General features: G+C 50.9%; 3 protein-coding genes across 3 annotated transcripts; 2 read left to right on the top strand and 1 right to left on the bottom strand.

Moving 5' to 3' along the window:
• The first annotated feature begins 778 nt into the window (after positions 1 to 778).
• On the top strand, positions 779 to 3,982 carry LOC131137007 (synaptophysin-like protein 2). Its single transcript, XM_058084447.1, has 6 exons — positions 779 to 969; positions 1,078 to 1,155; positions 1,627 to 1,745; positions 1,837 to 2,041; positions 2,197 to 2,388; positions 2,461 to 3,982. Exons 1-6 carry the CDS (start codon positions 952 to 954, stop codon positions 2,587 to 2,589), a joined length of 741 nt encoding a protein of 246 aa, XP_057940430.1. The 5' UTR covers positions 779 to 951; the 3' UTR covers positions 2,590 to 3,982.
• Positions 3,071 to 9,008, bottom strand: LOC131137006 (amphoterin-induced protein 1-like). Its single transcript, XM_058084446.1, has 2 exons — positions 8,457 to 9,008; positions 3,071 to 7,828 (listed from the first exon to the last, which is right to left on the bottom strand). Exon 2 carries the CDS (start codon positions 7,740 to 7,742, stop codon positions 6,216 to 6,218), a length of 1,527 nt encoding a protein of 508 aa, XP_057940429.1. The 5' UTR covers positions 7,743 to 7,828; positions 8,457 to 9,008; the 3' UTR covers positions 3,071 to 6,215.
• A 3,824-nt stretch (positions 9,009 to 12,832) lies between these two features.
• On the top strand, positions 12,833 to 17,045 carry LOC131137036 (G-protein coupled receptor 61-like). Its single transcript, XM_058084524.1, has 2 exons — positions 12,833 to 13,051; positions 14,182 to 17,045. Exon 2 carries the CDS (start codon positions 14,398 to 14,400, stop codon positions 15,811 to 15,813), a length of 1,416 nt encoding a protein of 471 aa, XP_057940507.1. The 5' UTR covers positions 12,833 to 13,051; positions 14,182 to 14,397; the 3' UTR covers positions 15,814 to 17,045.
• The last annotated feature ends 295 nt before the right edge of the window (positions 17,046 to 17,340 follow it).

The following is a 17,340-nucleotide window of genomic DNA, read 5'->3' on the forward strand; positions in this document are numbered from 1 at the left end:
CCATGCCACTGATTGTAATTAGGGGGGAAATCACTAATGCTGTAGATCAGACGCAGTATTCATGGAACTGATTCTATTCTTGGATACACTCAATCCCGACATCCTAATAACTACATTAGAAAGGTACGCAATCAGAGGATTACTTCTGAACTGGGTGAAAAGCTACCTAGCTGACAGGAAGCAACACGTAAAGCTAGGAGAAAGCTGGTATTATTTGCAGATGATACCACTGCCTTTTTTGTTCCGGAGGAAGCACAGAAGAAACCATTGGAAAAATCAGAGAAGAAATGGTCATATTAGCAGGGGTGTCAAACTCCTGCCATGGAGGGCCGAGACACTCCAGGTTTTCTTCCCAGGTCACTAAAGCAGGTGATTTGAATGATGGACCCTCCTTTGGTTTGAGGAAGGAGCTGGTCAAGTCAATCACCTGCTGGAGAACCTGCTTGGAAAGAAAAGCTGCAGTGCTTATTAAAACCATGCTTTCATAATAACAGATTGTCCTTGAACCTAAGGAAAACTAAAATCACGCTGTTTGGTAGCAGTATGAACAGCTAAAACTGTAAATAGTTTCAAACTTCTCATCTGTATAGTATATGTATATGTGTGATCGCCCCCTACAGGCATGGGAGCGTAGTGTTTGAAATAAATGAACACAACACTTTCTTATTGGCATTTGAAGCAAGTATTTGGTTGACAATTTGGCCTATTATTTCCTGCCTGTTCAGCCCTTTTTAAGGCTACGTAAATAAACACTGACATCCGGTGTCTACTTCCTCCTCGCCAATGCGTCTCACTGACGCCCCCTGCCGGCGTCCTGGCCCCACGTCACGTGTCATCCACACCGCCCTTTCTGAAGTTGAAAAAAGTTTGGACGAGCTCGGTGACGATCCAAAGTAAAGTAACATAAACCAGCAAGGAGGTTTTTGTGGAGAGGAGAAACGAGGAGAAACTATGGAATCTGTTGTCCAGGTAACAACAGCACACACGTCGATCGCACTTTTACACAAACACGCTAGTGCTGAATATTCCTCCCCAAATTCCTCATAATACCGAATATTTCTCCTCGCTTCACCACAGAAAGTGCTGACTTCTGGATTCACTCTGGACCTGGGTCCTCTGAAAGAACCGCTGGCATTCATCCGTCTGCTAGAATGGGTGAGTTTGGACTCGAACATGGTCCTCATATGGACCGTTAGCATCTCATGACGCATCCTTGCTAGCCACAAACCTCGAAATTGGTTGTCATAAATGTTGACACCAAGTATTTGGTGCTCCCGACTAGCATGCTAAAGTGTCGGCTTGCAAGGACAGTTGATCAATAATCACACCAGTTTTGATGCTAGAAATGCAAAGTAAAGGTAAAAAAGTAACAGCTAAGTGAAACACCAGGATGTCCGGGAGCTCTTCTACTGCTGAGCCCTTGTGGCCTGGGCTCTTGTTTGTCTGTTTTCTCACAAATGCACCACATGGTAGCGCTGGGATGCACCCCAAAGTTGGAGCCCAAAGCGGGACGACCCATCCTTAGTCCGACTGGGGAGTTCCTCCTGTCAGGAGTAGGACTACGTTGACGACATAAAAGGGAAGAGGAAGTGCAGCTCCCATCTCCAGTGTGTGTTGTTGTTGCAGGTCTTCGCCATATTTGCCTTTGCCACAACTGGAGGCTACAGCGGCACAACCCATGTTAATGTCCAGTGTCCTGGGGGCCAGAACCAGGAAATACAAGCAGACTTTAACTACCCATTCAGGTGCGCACGCAACGCCACGTCCTTCAAGGCTTGCATTGTTCTTGAAAGAGCTTGAGGATGATCACCGGTGTTCCTTCATGTGTTGACGCAGGCTGATGGAGCATCCTTATCATGTCCCAACCTGTGTTGTCAATCAGACCACCCCCACCGTTTACTACCTGACCGGAGACCACTCGTCATCCGCACAGTTTTATGTCTGCATTGGAGTGCTGGCATTTCTCTCCACTACCGCCTCCCTGGTCATCTACCTGGGCTTCCAGCAGACGTACAGGGGAAGCAGCCGTGGGCCCGTGCTGGTATGCTCTTCTCCTTGGCCGCAAAAGGCAGGAATGTACGGGCCGTGTCGGACCCCGACCCTAACCCAAGTGTCAAATACCTTCTTGTGTGGGGGCCACAGAGTGCATCTAACACGGCCTTTGTCATGCTACTAATACTTCCTGTTTCTCTCCAGGACCTGCTCATTACCGCCGCTTTTGCCTTCCTGTGGCTGGCGTCTTCCTCGGCGTGGGCTAAAGGTTTGTCTGACGTGAAGTGGGCCACCAGTCCTTCAACCATTCTGACGTTCCTCACCGTGTGCAAGGACGGCACCACCAAGTGCACCGCTGGTGCGACGCCTCACATGGGTCGACTAAACGCCTCCGTGGTAGGTTCTCTTCCCTCGCTGCCTCCGCTGTGCTTTGCATGACCAGAACGTTTTTGATTCCTCTTTTCCCAGATTTTTGGCTTTCTTAACTTCATCTTGTGGGCCGGCAACTGCTGGTTCATTTACAAGGAGACTCCTTTCCACAAGTCACCCCAGCCGCCTGCAGAGGCCGATGCAGAGGCGGGAGCCAGACCGTCGTAACGAGCCAGCCTCCTCGTGCCCTCAAAGTCTGGGATAAGGAAGATGCAGGAACAGAGAACACAGGCTCCTTCTGGACGGACTGTGAGGTGTGGTCTCAGACTTGCACCAAAAGTCAAAGATGTAGCAGTCAGATATTTCACCCTTTTCCTGGAAATCCTAGAATCCAATACAGGATTTAACCCCCAGTAGAACAAAGAATTCACTTGGTCATGTCGGGGTCTTTCTGTGTACGTAACAAGGATGCTGCACTTGAACGTAGGACGTTGCCTAAGTGGTTCTTATCTGTCATGAAATGCTCAAGAAGTTGTTTTATGTGACATGAAGAAGTTGACATTTCATTGACGTCCTCGTGAGAATGAAAAAGGAAAACAGAGTTTGTAGTATATGTAGTACATGAAAAGACAAAGTCAAGTATCACCACTTAGTACAGTATGTGAGGGAACGCAGACTCGGGCAGTAAAAGATGGACATGGAGGCAGCATAGTGTGTCAATATCAGTCTTTAATCAAGTGATACCGCAAATGGCAGAGGCCACGCCCACCTAGCATTCCATGCAAAGCCATTCTACATTTGACCTGTCAATCTAAAGGCTTCCATCCATCACCTCAGGAATGTTCCCAGACGGCTGGTGTATGGTTAGAGGACCAGATTGCCCTTCACGGATGCAGTCGTTTCGTTTCGCTTTTCTCTTTCAAAGATCCATCCCACATCCTCGTCGCCATGCGTGAGCGTTTTCCTCATCGCTGGGTTGTGGCCGCCAAGCGTTCACAGACGCAGCTTTGATCCTCGATGTCGGCTCTTCCTGTCATGCGTGGGAGTCATAACAGTACTGTCTAATGGAGATGGACGTGATCCTGAAGGGATTCTATTCTCCAGCAGGCATCAGACATGGCCCGACCCAAGCAGGTCACAGGACCTCCTCTTCAGGTCAGATGCTGGCTAAAATCACTTGTGGCTACATAATCACTGCCTGTTAGCATGTTGGCTTGTTCATCAAAGGTAAAGCCCGCCTCCTGCCTGAAGTCGGCTTGGATAGGCCGCAGCATGACCCTGTGACCTGATGAAGACATGCAGTACAGGAAATGGAGAGATCGATGGAAACGGCGTCACAAACCCAAGCTATCTAAAAATCCGTCTGTATGTCAAGACTTACATGTTAAAACAACAATAGCACAGAAGCAGGCCAAATGAGCAACACGGTCGGATTACACAACAACACATGTGCAGTACACTGATAGAACATACGCAACTGTACAACTAGAATACTCAACAGATACAGTATATACTTTATATGTCCATATGCAGGGATGTTGGAAAGAGGTCTGCACCCTTCAAAGTGGCCCACACTATTAGTGCTAATTAGTGCTAAACTAGTGTCTTGTGTTATTCCAGACCCGATGTTCTATATCCCAATGTGGGGGGGGGGGGGGGGGGGGGATGCTGACAACGTTCCTGTTAAGAGACCAAAGCACCTTTTAAAGGACTACAATTCTTCTCTAATCGCTGGATTCATTTAATGAGCAAACACATGAATTAATGCCGTGGGCATTTCCGTACTCCGTATTCATTTCCCTGGATGACTTTTGAGGGCTAAACGCACGCCAGGAGCTGAAGTGAGCCTCCGACAATGGCTTTAGTGTTGGGACTCATGATGAAGGACAGTGGCAAGATGCAACCCATCTCATCCATCCAGCTCCCTTTGACAGCTTTCATTCCTCCTTATTCATGTCCTTCTGTGGTGTCCGTCCATGGTGGTGTACCTGTACCCCACCCCTTCATAACCGCTAAACAACATCCAACATGCATGATGGCCCGTTACTCTCCATTCGTTCCTGGAAACACGCTTGGACCAACGTGCATGTGTCATCGGAATGACTTGCTTCTACTACTTTTAACGCCAGGAACATGCAGAGGGGCTGCACGCTGACCTAGGCCTAGGCCTAGGCCTGGACCTAGGCCTGGAGATCAGAGGTTCCGATCTCCATCTGGGTACCTCTGTGCGGAGTTAGCATGTTTAGTGCGTGGATGTGAGGGTCATTGGAGACGCTAAGTCGGCTGTAGGCGTCAATGTGAGCGTGAATGCTGATCAAAATTGAAAGTGGCGAAAACCACCAAAAGAATTTACACGCTGCTGTGTTCCATCTTATGGAGGCTCTAAGTAGAGCATCCAAATGAGACACAAACATTTTGGAGTCAGCAATGTATTGCATGACCATGAACTGAAATAGACTGTTGATCAAACGCCTCCAAAAGACAACATCTTGTCCAAAATGTGGATCCAATGTCATTTTTCCCACTGCCACCATCTCTAGATGGCAAAGGCAAAATGCTCCCTTTGAGCACAGCTGGATTGCTGAGCTGCACAAGCAAGGCCGTCTCACAGCGGGCCGACTGCGGTCCGATAGCATCGCTTGGCATCTGCAAGGGGGGGGGGGGTTAAGAACAAAAATGTCTTCTAAGTTGCCTGATAGGAATTTGCACGACAGCACCAAAGACGAGCCGAAGAAGGAGTCTTATCCAGCATGGACGGCTTGTGGAGCTGGAGGAGGTGTCCGGGGACCAGGAGGTCTGGGCTTCCAGACTGAGACTGCTGCCCCCGCGACCAGGACCCGGATCGGAGGGAATGGATGGAGGAGCACAAAGACGGGACATTGAAAGGTAAAAGTGTTGATCTGTCATGAGAGGCCATGACGGCTCGCTGGTCCTGGTGGCTTCCCACGTTACTAGCATGACAGAGAGAACCCACCCGAGATGTTTCCACACAACACAGTGGGGGGGGGGGGTGCCGTCATGATTGGTGGCGTTTGAAACAAGGGAGCTGCAGGTTGTGCAGGGGCGTCAAAATGGCCATGTGGAAATGCCACAGCTACTCATTTTGGGAACATTTGATGTCTATTTTGGGCACGGGGGGGGGGGGGGGCTTTTGATAAGCCGGTGAACAGTCTATTTCAGTTGGTGGTTACTCAGCATTAGTCAGCATTTTTTTTCTCACTCCCACTTCTTCTTTTTTGAAACCCTAAAACTCAGTAGTCTATGCTCCCTGCCATTGGCTGGTCCGGGTCCCTGCGTCTCGCCTGAAGTCAGCTGTAATAGGCTCCAGCTCACCCTTGACCCTAAGAAAATGGATGTAGGAGATGGATAAATACAGTAGGAGTACACAGTCATGGAAAATATACCTCTATATACGTATACCGTTGTTATCAAGTTGTGCTACATTTTACTCTCTAAAACGTCGGCTAGCGCCATCTAGATCTCCTATAATGCAGCATCCTGCGCCCCCCACAGATAACTGAAGGTGGATGATGCCGATCTGACCCCTCCCCTCCGCTACCATAGGCTAGAAGCAATGTCTTCTGGTCTTTGTTATGATGCTGGGTGCTAGTTTACTTTCTCCAATGGAATTCCCGCCCACATTAGCGCTGTCACATGGTGAGTTTCCCTTCTTCCGACACGGCCCGTCCTTCACAGTACATCATTCCATGAAGTGCTACACGTTACGATGCTGGAAAAGTCCTGCTGATGGTCGCCAACAAGACCTTGACTCCCATAAAGTGTCTCATCTAAGCTGGCTTTAGCTTTAGCCATGTTCCTTGATGCAAGGCTGCTAGTAGAGGTCACCTCCCCACTCAGACCATCATCGGAGTGTCTGAGAAGACCGAGCTGATGGACTCCGCTCCAGACTTCTTCCTCTTTCCCTTCATAAGCGAACTGGCCTCTACGTCCAGGTCGTCATCGTCCTCGTTCCCATTCGGGTTCAGCTTGCCGTTCTGGCGCTGGGCCTCCTTGGAGTCCATGAAAGCCACGTGCCTGTCCAGCTCGGCCTTGAACGGCGGCTCCCCGTGAGTTGGCGTCACGCTCAACATGGAGGAGTGGATGCTGTCCTCCCCCCTACTTTTACCCTTATTGGGGCAGCAGAAGCAGCGACACGGCGTCAGGTAGAGATACATGACCACCAGAACCACGCTGGCCAGGCAGCCCACCAAGGTGGTGTATGCCGTGTTCAGGGTATCTCCACCGCCGTGCATGGTGAAGTTGTGGACCTTCAGCACCACATAGATGGTCTCATTGAAGGTGTCGCTGGTGGCAAAGCAGGTGTAGGTTCCGGAGTCGTCAGATCTGACCGGACTAACTTGAAGACTGCCGTCTGGCAGGACCCGGGCAGTCTGGTTGCCTCCTGGCACCACTGCCACATTACCAGGAAGTGTCCAGGTTTTGAACATGTTCCTGTGTTTGGTGTCGCAGCCCAGAAGCAGCGACTGCTCCAGAAAGGCCTCCTGCTCGGCCTCCTTGAACGTGCTGCAGTTCATGGTGTCGCCGCTCAGATCAAAAACCCCCACTCGGGTTTTCTGCGGGCCTGGCATGACGCACGTGAAGTCCTCCTTGAAGTCCAGGGCTGAGTTGAGCTTGCGGATGTTCCAGTGTGCCAGCAGGGTGTAGAGGTCGCAGTGACACAGCAGGGGGTTGTTGTGGAAGTACAGGCCGTTTTTAATCCAGGCCGGCAGGACCTGAAGCTCATCAATGGGCAACATTTTAATCTTGTTGGAGGACACGTCCAGCAAGCTGAGTTTCTCCAGACGGGACTTTTCCTTGACAAGCTCCACGGGGAATCGGGAGATTTGGTTCTGGCTCAAGTAGAGCTTATGGAGATTGACCATGGTGATGAAAGCCGAGCGGTCGATCTGGTGAATGTTGTTGTTGTACAACAGGAGAACCTCCAGGTTGACCAAAGGCTCGAAGACAAACTCATCCAGCTGTTGCAGGCCGTTGGAGGACAGGTCCAGGTAGCGCAGGTTCTTCACATAGTTGAAGGCCTCTGAAGACAGGAAGAGGAGGCCGTTGTGACTGAGCAGCAAGTTGCGGAGTTTGGGGAGCTTCACAGGAGTCCACTCTGACCTCAGGCTTGTGATGTCATTGTAGCTGAGATCCAGAACGGCCGTGTAGAGTGGCAGCCCCGTCGGGATGCTGGTCAGATTCATCTTGGAGCAGCTCATTATGTTGGAGGCGCAGATACAAGTCTTGTGGCAGTTGAGCGCTGACCCCACGGCCCCCGGGGGCCAGAGGAGGCCCAAACACAGGGCCCATTGCCAACACTCCCTCCAAGGAGGTGATGTTCTGGTCCGCCTGCCGCCGGCTCTGCTGGAGGCCTGCAACATGCTGGCAGAAGGTCTATATCCCAGGGAGCTGTGCTGCGGCCTCAATCCCAGAAGGTGGAACAGTCCTGGGCATCGCTTGGTGGGGGCTGAAAGGGAGAGACCGCGGTTACTAACGGAACTCGGGGACCGCCGGTCATAGCGAGAGAAAACAACACTTTTGTCCGTAATGTCAGTGTGTGTTGTCGTACAGCTGATGCCCGTTAGCACGTTAGCATGTTAGCCTGTGCATCAATGCAAGGAGACGAGGGTTATGATCTGCGGTGAGCCAGGATACGACTAGCCAGAAGAGGCTTGTGTTTAGTAAACAGGCGGGGGGGGGGGGGCGTGTTTGTGGTGGGGGGTTCCCTTTGTTGTTATGCAAGTAAAAGTTTGAATGTGAAGCGATGAAGCAGTTCTCCTTTGACTTTGACACAAAACGCAAGCGTCAACATTGCCCCCCCCCCCCATGATGTCCTCCTGTCCTTCATTGGCAGCATGCAGCATCGCAGCCCGTCTATGTCCGATTTCCATCTCCAATGACAAGACGGACATCCCTTCCATTCTCTAGCCTTACAGTCCCCGGGCCGGGAATTGATTCTAATAATATATTGATAGTTCCAACGTGTACCTAGTATTTGCTATTAGTAGGGTATTTGCTAGTAGCGTAGTATTTGCTAATGGCAGCATTGGTGATAAAACATGAGCCAAGGATGGGAATTGGACCCAGACACCCACCTTCAGCCGAGATGGAGCCTATGCAGACCCTGACTGCTGACGATGCTGCAGCATGCAGATGTTGCTCTCCTCTCTCTGTCCGATGATGGTGATGATGATGGTGATGATGATGATGATGGAGATGACGAGGAGGACACAGGGAAGGACGCCAAGAGGAAATATCGGCGCCAGAATAACCCCGATGCCAAACTACACAAAAGGGTCTCCATAAGGCGACGACGTCTCGTCATCGGCCGCTTTCAAAGCACTTTGGACGGATGCTACCATCTCCCAGCCTCCCGCGGTGTCTTCAGCCCCGCCGACGAAGCTTCCCTCCCGCCGCTGCAGTGTTTGCGCCAAAGGAAGTGCACATTTAGCGCCGTCAGTGGCCGCACTGAGGATGCGCAGTCTAGACGACGTAGCGGAAGCCGGACAGGCGTCTTCGATTCCAAAGTGGGACGGCCAGGAACGACGCAGTCCTTCCAAATGATGGTGAGTCATCCAACACTTGAACAGCCCGAGTAAACATTGCCGTTGCTGTCCCTGCCTTTGTGACGTCACGCCTTTACCCGGGCTCAGATGAAAAAATACCCCGTGCTAGCCACGCCCACCGGACATGGGCGGAGCCACAAATTGAGCAATTTGGGCTGAATACCGATCGTGTCAAATATACATATGACGTAGAAATAACAACACATGGGGGGGGGGATTACCAGTTTCCCAATCACTGGTAATCACGACCACATTAGATGTTAGATTCCGTACAAAAGCATTTACTCTACTGAACAATATTCCATCATTTCCGTTACAGATTACAGATTACATCCATGATCAATCCCACTTGGCTCAGTAGGAAGACTTTCCACCCATGTTTTGATAGACTTGGAATAGATGGGAATTCCGAGGCAAAGTAAAACTCAGGCACAGGGATGGATTATTGGGATGGATTGTTGGCAATCTATTCCAATAGATTGGGATGGATTATTGGGAGAGATTATTAGGATGGAGGGAAAACATTCACCAAGCCTTTTTGTGTTTTGACAATAAATTGCTGGCTTGTGTGACTAAATAATAAATAATAATAAATAATAATAAATAATAATAAATAATAATAAATAATAATAAATAATAATACATAATAATACATAATAATACATAATAATACATAATAATACATAATAATACATAACAATACATAATAATATATAATATATTATAATAAGTGTGGAAGAGAAATGAAGGACATTTAGGAGAGACCTTTGGCACAGCAAAGCTTTGTAGCGGCGTCGTGTGCGAGATGGATCCGAGAGTGATTAATGCTCGGTTTGCCGCCACTTCCTGCTGTGGTGGCGATACTGTTGCCAGGCAACCGCCTGTGGCCTTTCATGGGCTGTTTTGGCTCTTTGGTAAATCTGAAGTGGCCTTGCCTTCTCGCCTCGCCGCCGGCGCCCTTCCCAAGTGGTTTCAAGGCAGGGCTCTCTTTCTGCAGCCAGTCCAATCCCAAGGCGTCACACTGGAATACGTGGCAGCTTTCTTTCTCAGCGGGCATCGAACCCGAACTGCTTTTGAGCCGTGAAGTAGACGTAGCCGCCTGAAGTGACCTGAGCTCATTAACACTGGAAGGGCTGTCTCCATGATCACATTTCACAGATGACGTAACGTGAAATGGAGACCGAATCCCAGACGCTACAGAAGCTCCTATTGACGCGCCTGAATCAGCTTATGCTACGTCGTATTGAGAGCACCGTGACGCCTGTCGTCCAGCCGGCTGCTGTGGTGACAAAGTCAACATTTGTCCAAGGCCGACCTTTAACGAGGTGCTATTGGTACATACGGACTATTTACTGATGGAGTCTGTCATCTAAACCACATACCTGACTGTGGTGGAGGTGGCAGTAACGCACACGCAGGGTTGTCATGTTGGCGCCCAACTGGACACTGGAACGTTTCCAAAGGCCCTAAAAGCTGCTCTCATGAAGTCTTTTCTGGAGAAGAGCCGTGTCGGCCAAATCAAAGTCTCAGAGAAGGTCGACTCCCTCATCTTCCAATCCGGCTGTGGGCTGGAGACCCCACCTCTGGTCAAGCTGACAAATGAGATCTCTCTCTGCACTGGGGCAAGGGCAATGCCCCCCCCCCCCCTCCCCCAAATCCAAACTTTAGAGGTGATAACGCCACCAGAAAAAGCACAAGACAGCTCCCCCATCAACCTGCCCACAGCGCCCCCCCCCAGGTCCCAGGGTAGAGAAACAACAAGTGCTGGCATGACATGGGTGCGTAATGCCCCCCCCCCCCCCCAAATGTGCAGCCTGGACCCGGGCCTGGATGAAACGGCACAAAATTCAGTTTGTTCTGTTTGTCTTTGTGAAGCGCACATCATTTGAGACTGAGTGAGTGGGAATGCTGACCCGCCGCCACGCTCCTGTTTTCCGAGTACTTGGCCTTTCCGGCTCGCCTTCCAGTCCTCCCGCTGCCTCCGTGACCGTAATAGCCCATCAAGCGCTGCAGGAAGAGGCCCTTACTAGCAGCTCTCCATTCAAACGGCAATGATGGTGCTCCCGGGAGACAGGCAATTGTGTGTGGACTTTTGGAGTGGAGTGGAACGAGGCGGAGACCAAAGGAAAAGAATGCACTTTATTTTTCATCGTAAAAGCCAGAAGAAAGATATTTGATTTTTCTCTATGTAACGGTACCATGGATTATGAAACCATTGAGTAGGGATGAGCGGGATACTCGTTCCGAAGCAGTATCCGTGACTGATGATCATTTTTGCCGGATGGGATTATGAAACATTTGTTGTTGTTTGAATTCATGTGTATGGAAATCTCCTTCATGGTTGGTGAGCCTGCATTTAGATGCCAAGCTTTCTTCTTACAGTCCAGTCCATGGCTTCAGCAGCATGGCCATTGCTCCAAAAGCCCTTACAGTCCACAATCTATAGTCTATAATCCATAGTCTATAATCTATAGTCCATAGTCCATAATCTCTAGTCCATAGTCCATAGTCCACTAGACATCCTCCCATTTCATCAACACGGTTCTTTGCGTCGTCCCCGGTGGAAAGTGCTTGATTGTGTTGGGTGATACAGCAGTATACTACAAGGGTGTATTCCAGTAGTACTCCTAAAGCTAGCAGCAGACGGACGGAGCCATATGTTCATCTTGACTTTGCTTTGCAGCGGTTATGTAACGGCTGCTGTTGCCCATGGCGATATTTTGAAGGGAACGTATGAGTCAGCGGCTTTGGTGGTGGAAGATGGAGCTCACATTCAGGTGTAGCTTTGCACCGGGTGCCCCCCCATGAGGCCGTCAGCGGCAGGTGCACCGAGTCCAGCAGCGGAGGGGAAGGTGGCAGGTTGATCTTCATCCCAGAGGTCGGCTGCTGTGATGACGCAACACACGGGCGTGTCCAAGATAAGCTTGGCTGCTCCAGCCTGCAATGCTCTGGTAATCTCTCTGTTTACAGTTGACACAAATGGTGCAAATATAAATCCTCTTTCTTGGACCACGCTTGAGATTTAGCAGATTTGACCATTGTGACTTTTGCTTCTTGCATGTGCGACCCCCCCCCCAGGCAAGGAAACGGCGGTCAGTGAAATTCACATGACATGTTCAGCGGCTGTGAAGCTTTCAGGCCCATCCTCAGAAGATGTACAGCACCAGGGGACTCCGAAGGGTCCTTCCCGACCACGGATGCGAGCCCCCCCCCCCCCAGTGGCAAGTATGGTGACCTCTTTGAAAGTCAAGAGGCATATATGAGGTATTATAAAATATAATATGGTCTATTTTGTAAACGTTCATCTGGTCTCCATCCCTACATGAGCCAGTCCTTCCCTGGATGTCCATCCCTAATCCCGCCCAATCAGACAGCTCGTGCTGGATTGGCTGCATGGAGGAAGGTCACGGCGTGCCGAGCGTACAGCGAGACGGCTAATGGGACGTGACTCCTATCTCTGGGCCGAGGGTGGTTGGTCCTCCCAAACGCTGGCCAAAGAGAAGACAGGTGACCCGCGTTCACACGAGTGGGGGGGGAGAAAAGAAGAGTGGGGGTGAGGAGGCACTAGGACCCTGCAGCTGACAACAGGGCTTCCTGCCCCCCCACCCTGCCTGTCTGCTCTGCAGTTGCCCTGGGCTCATGTTGAAGCCACTACGTGTGTGTGTGTGTGTGTGTGTGTGTGTGTGTGTGTGTGTGTGTGTGTGTGTGTGTGAGAGCCTCCTGCTCTACTCTTCCGTCTCTCCCCTCTGTTCCAGCTCTGCCCCCCCCACCTGGATGGATGACCTGCTTTGGAGGGGGGCTGCAAGAGCGAGGGGTGTGTGTCTGTGTGTGTTTGGAGGAATGGGGAGGGGGGCCGGCCAAAGAGAGGGGGAGGGTTTGGGTGGGAAGGGCCAGGTGAGGAGGAGACACAGGAGCATCCCATTCTTCTTCTTCTTCTTCTGACTGCTGTGTATCCTTGTGTCGGTTGTGTGTGTTTGTGTGTATCCTTGTGTCGGTTGTGTGTGTGTTTGTGTGTATCCTTGTGTCGGCTGTGTGTGTGTGTTTGTGTGTATCCTCGTGTCGGCTGTTGAGACGCGGAAAGATGGTGAATCTGGTGAGCGGCGAGCAGCTCTCTGCAGACTAAGGTATGTGACACACATGACGAAGGCGTGTTGGTGAGTGAAGTGAATGGGAGCCCTTTGGTGAAAAGGTCAAATACTATAATATAATAATACACTAATACTACTATTATTACTAAATACTAATCTGTGCAGTACTGTACTCAAATGAGATCCCTCGTCAGGTCCTCTGGATCTCCAAACTCGGAGAACACTTTGACAGACGAGTCAGGAGTCAAAGTGTAGCAGAACAACGGGTTTGCTTCTTATTCGTATTTATTATTATTATCTTTGTATTTATTTATTGTCCCTCCATTGTCATGTACCACCAATAATCGTTGGTTATCATCTATCACCATTCAATCCTGATACTATGCCAGTATCATATTTCCATATTTCTATATGGTTTGATGTGCTTCCTCAGATTTAGTGAAGCGAAGCACGCCATCGTCTCCTCAGCGACATGCTGCCTTGCTTTTGGTCGTTGGTGTTGGTTTGCAACTCACAAATCAAACCAAAGAAAAGGATCAATACGATACGGCCAAGGACCCCCAGAGACCTGCTCTACATTCGCTGCATGCCAGGTCGTTGAATTAGGTTGAAGGTGACGGTGACCCTTTGACCCGAACGCTAAACGGCCGCCATGCCCAGGCTGTCGGGGTATTGTGACGCCGTCCGTGTGGATGTGGGCAGGGATCGAGCAGGCGCCTCGCTGGTACGGCTCAATGGAAAAGTTGCCCAATGCAGGTGCACGGCATCTGGAAATGTTACCCGTACTGGTGCTCGCCGGACCAGTTTTACGGTGCGCTGGTGGGGTTGTGACCGTAAACACAAAGATCACGACACATCGTGTTGGGTTGAGCCTGGCAAGGATCAAATTAAGACACACACTTAAAACAGAAATATATTTAAAAATAAACAATACATAAAACAATTCAAGCAATAAATACAAGAATTGGGTAAAAATAAATACAAAAATAAAAGTAAAAGAAATAAAACCAATTAAAACTAAAAAAAAGACTACAAGACATAGGCTCCAGCACCCATTAAAATGAATGAATACACATTGATATGCAATCATAATCTAAATAATAATTAATAATAAATAATCCAAATTTGAATACCTCTTTGTGAATAACAATATTTCTATTTCTCAGCTTTGCCTGGTTAACTCCAAAGCGGAGCATCTAAGCTGCTTCATCGATAATGGACTTCGGTCTTCTGTGATCCCCTTTGAGCTCCATGATGGACTCCACCTCCTGAACCCCCCAGCAAACCCCCAGTGAACCCCCCAGTGACGCCCTCCACCAGGGGAGGATGGGAGATGGGCCCGTGACACCTAGCGGACCGTCTCCTCCACAGCCCATCCTCTCATGGAGCACCCTGTCACGCCAAGTCCGTCCTGGAACACGTCGCTCTCCGGGCTGCCTTGGTTTCCCGTCTCTCTGCATCCAAACGCCTCCAACGTGAGCCAGCCCGTCGCCAGCGTCCGAAGCGGAGCGAGCGCGAGCCAGCTTGTGGCGCTGTGCGCCATGCTGGCGATGGACACCCTGGCCGTGGTGGGGAACCTCGCCGTGATGATCGTCATCACCAAAATGATGCAGCTGCGCAAGTTTGCCTTGGTGTTCCACCTGTGCCTGGTGGACCTGCTGGCGGCGCTGGTGCTGATGCCGCTGGGCGTGGTGTCCGACCAGTTCCTGGCTCACGAGGCCCTGTGCCAGACCTACCTCTGCTTGAGTGTCTGCCTGGTGAGCGCGGCCATCCTCACCATTTGCGCCATCAACGTGGAGCGCTACTACTACATCGTGCACCCCATGCGCCACGAGGTGAAGATGACTTTGGGGGTGGTGGCGGCGGTGCTGGTCGGGGTCTGGATTAAAGCCGTCGTCATGTCGTCGGTGCCTCTCCTGGGGTGGCTGCTCCAAGGGAACCAGGAGGCGAGCGCCCCTTCGGCGCTCCCCTCAGCTCAGACATCCTGCTCCCTCCGCTGGGCGGGAGGCCGGACGGCACACTTGCTCTTCACGGTGTTCTTCACCGTCATCTATTTCCTGTGTCCCGTGCTGATTCTTCTGGTGGTCTACTGCAATATGTTCAAGGTGGCCCGAGTGGCGGCCACCCATCAGGGCCCGCTCCCCACTTGGATGGACACCCTGAGACCACGATCCGAGTCCACCGGCAGCCACTCCACCACGGCTGCGAGCTTCGGCGGGACGGGCTCCCGCAGCACAGCTCAAAGGACCTTTGGTGGCGGGAAGGCCGCCGTGGTTTTGGTGGCGGTGGGGGGCCAGTTCTTGTTCTGCTGGCTGCCGTACTTTTCTTTCCATCTCTACTCAGCCGTGGTGTCCGCCTCCCCCGCCTGGCTGGCCCGGTTGGAAGGTGTGGTCACGTGGATCGGCTACTTCTGCTTCACCTCCAACCCGTTCTTCTACGGATGTCTCAATCGGCAGATTCGAGAAGAACTGGGGCGCCACCTGGCCTGCCTTTTCAAACGGGCCCGGTCCGGTCGGGGGGAACAGCTGCCCAGCCGTGAGGCTTCCATCGAGGAGAACTTCTTGCAGTTCCTTCAGGGCACGGCGTGCAATCTGGAGCCGCGCAACTCTCACAGCGCCGTGACGCCAGATGAGGCGGAACATGGAGGCCTTCAGGAACCATCTGCTCTGCAAAGCACGCCGGCCGATGGCCACGTCCCCGGCCAGATTCTTGAAGAACCCTCAGAGTTCGTCCAGCGGCAAAAACTGAACAATCAGGTCCATGGTGTGGAAAGAACTCTAGCTGCCTCCTCCGTATGAGCGGATGATCCATTCCTTTCTTTGGAATCTCCTTTCCACGACCACACCGTTATTTGGTCTTCCAACTGAAACCTGCTGATGTCTTCTGTTTTGGATATGCGCCATCTTCTAGATCACCGATGAACACAGCAAGTGCGTCTTGTGGTTTGCATCCCCGACCGCAGCTGTCATGCGGCGTTCATCCATCAGCAGATAGACACTGAGCGAAAGGTTCGATTCCCTTTTGATCTGGTTTGCATAATAAACACCTCCACCGTGCAATCTTTTTAAAGCATCTTAAGACAATTAGATGCTCCTCCACCGGGACTTGCAACAAAGTCTGTCCAGACCTCGGATTTGTCATCGTAGACCAAGTCTAGTTGGAGGTACACTAAGGTGGAGGTACACTAAGGTGGAGGTACACTAAGTTGGAGGTACACTAAGGTGGAGCTACACTAAGGTGGAGGTACACTATGGTGGAGGTACACGATGGTGGAGGTACACTAAGATGGAGGTACACTAAGGTGGAGGTACACTAAGGTGGAGGTACACGATGGTGGAGGTACACTAAGGTGGAGGTACACTAAGGTGGAGGTACACTAAGGTGGAGGTACACTAAGGTGGAGGTACACCAAGCGTCCGTTTCTGAAATGTGTTTTGGCTCTCCAGAAACGAAGAAAAGGTCCCTTTGTCATCCATGGAGGCTTGGCCAGCAGCCATCTTTGACCGTGTGACCAAAGCGTGTTGCATGTTGACAGGTAAACACGGGAGCGGAGCGAGTGCTCCTGTGTTTGTGATCCACACAAGCAGCCATGTTGTGGCTACACACGCTCGTTTGCCTTTGGCCTCGTTTGGCTTGGAAAATGGAAGTCTGGCATCTCAGCTGGAACACAAACGCTTTGGACAGACGTTGCCAAAGACCACGGCGCATATCCCTTCATGGCCGACTTGTTGCATCACTGCTGTTCTTTCTGGTGGCCTTTATTTTCAAGTTCTGATTTGCCAAAACTTTGTTTGATGTCTGAAATGGATGTGGATTGATGAGACGTTGCTATGTCTGCCATTAGTCTATATAGCGTATGCGTGTATGCGTGTATCCGTGTATCCCTGTATCCCTGTATCCGTGTATGCGTGTATCCGTGTATGCGTGTATCCGTGTATCCGTGTATCCGTGTATCCGTGTATGCGTGTATGCGTGTATCCGTGTCTGTAAGACTTATTATTTTATGACTTTTATTAAAATGTGGGGCTTTCATTGACTTCAAATGTGTGTGTGTGTGGGGGGGTCCTCACTGGGGTGGGGGGCTGGAGCCTATCCCAGCTGCCAATCCCAGGGCACATATAGACAAACAACCATTCACACTCACATTCATACCTATGGACAATTTGGAGTGGCCAATTAACCTAGCATGTTTTTAGAATGGGGGGGGGGCACGCACGCGCAGGGAGAACATGCAAACTCCACACGGAGATGCCAAGAGGAGATCCCAAGCCAGGTCTTCCATGTCCCGACTGCGTGGGCTGCATGCTACCCACTCGGCCACCAAA

Source organism: Doryrhamphus excisus, chromosome 10 (assembly GCF_030265055.1).
Source record: "Doryrhamphus excisus isolate RoL2022-K1 chromosome 10, RoL_Dexc_1.0, whole genome shotgun sequence".
NCBI classification, from domain to species: Eukaryota; Metazoa; Chordata; class Actinopteri; order Syngnathiformes; family Syngnathidae; genus Doryrhamphus; species Doryrhamphus excisus.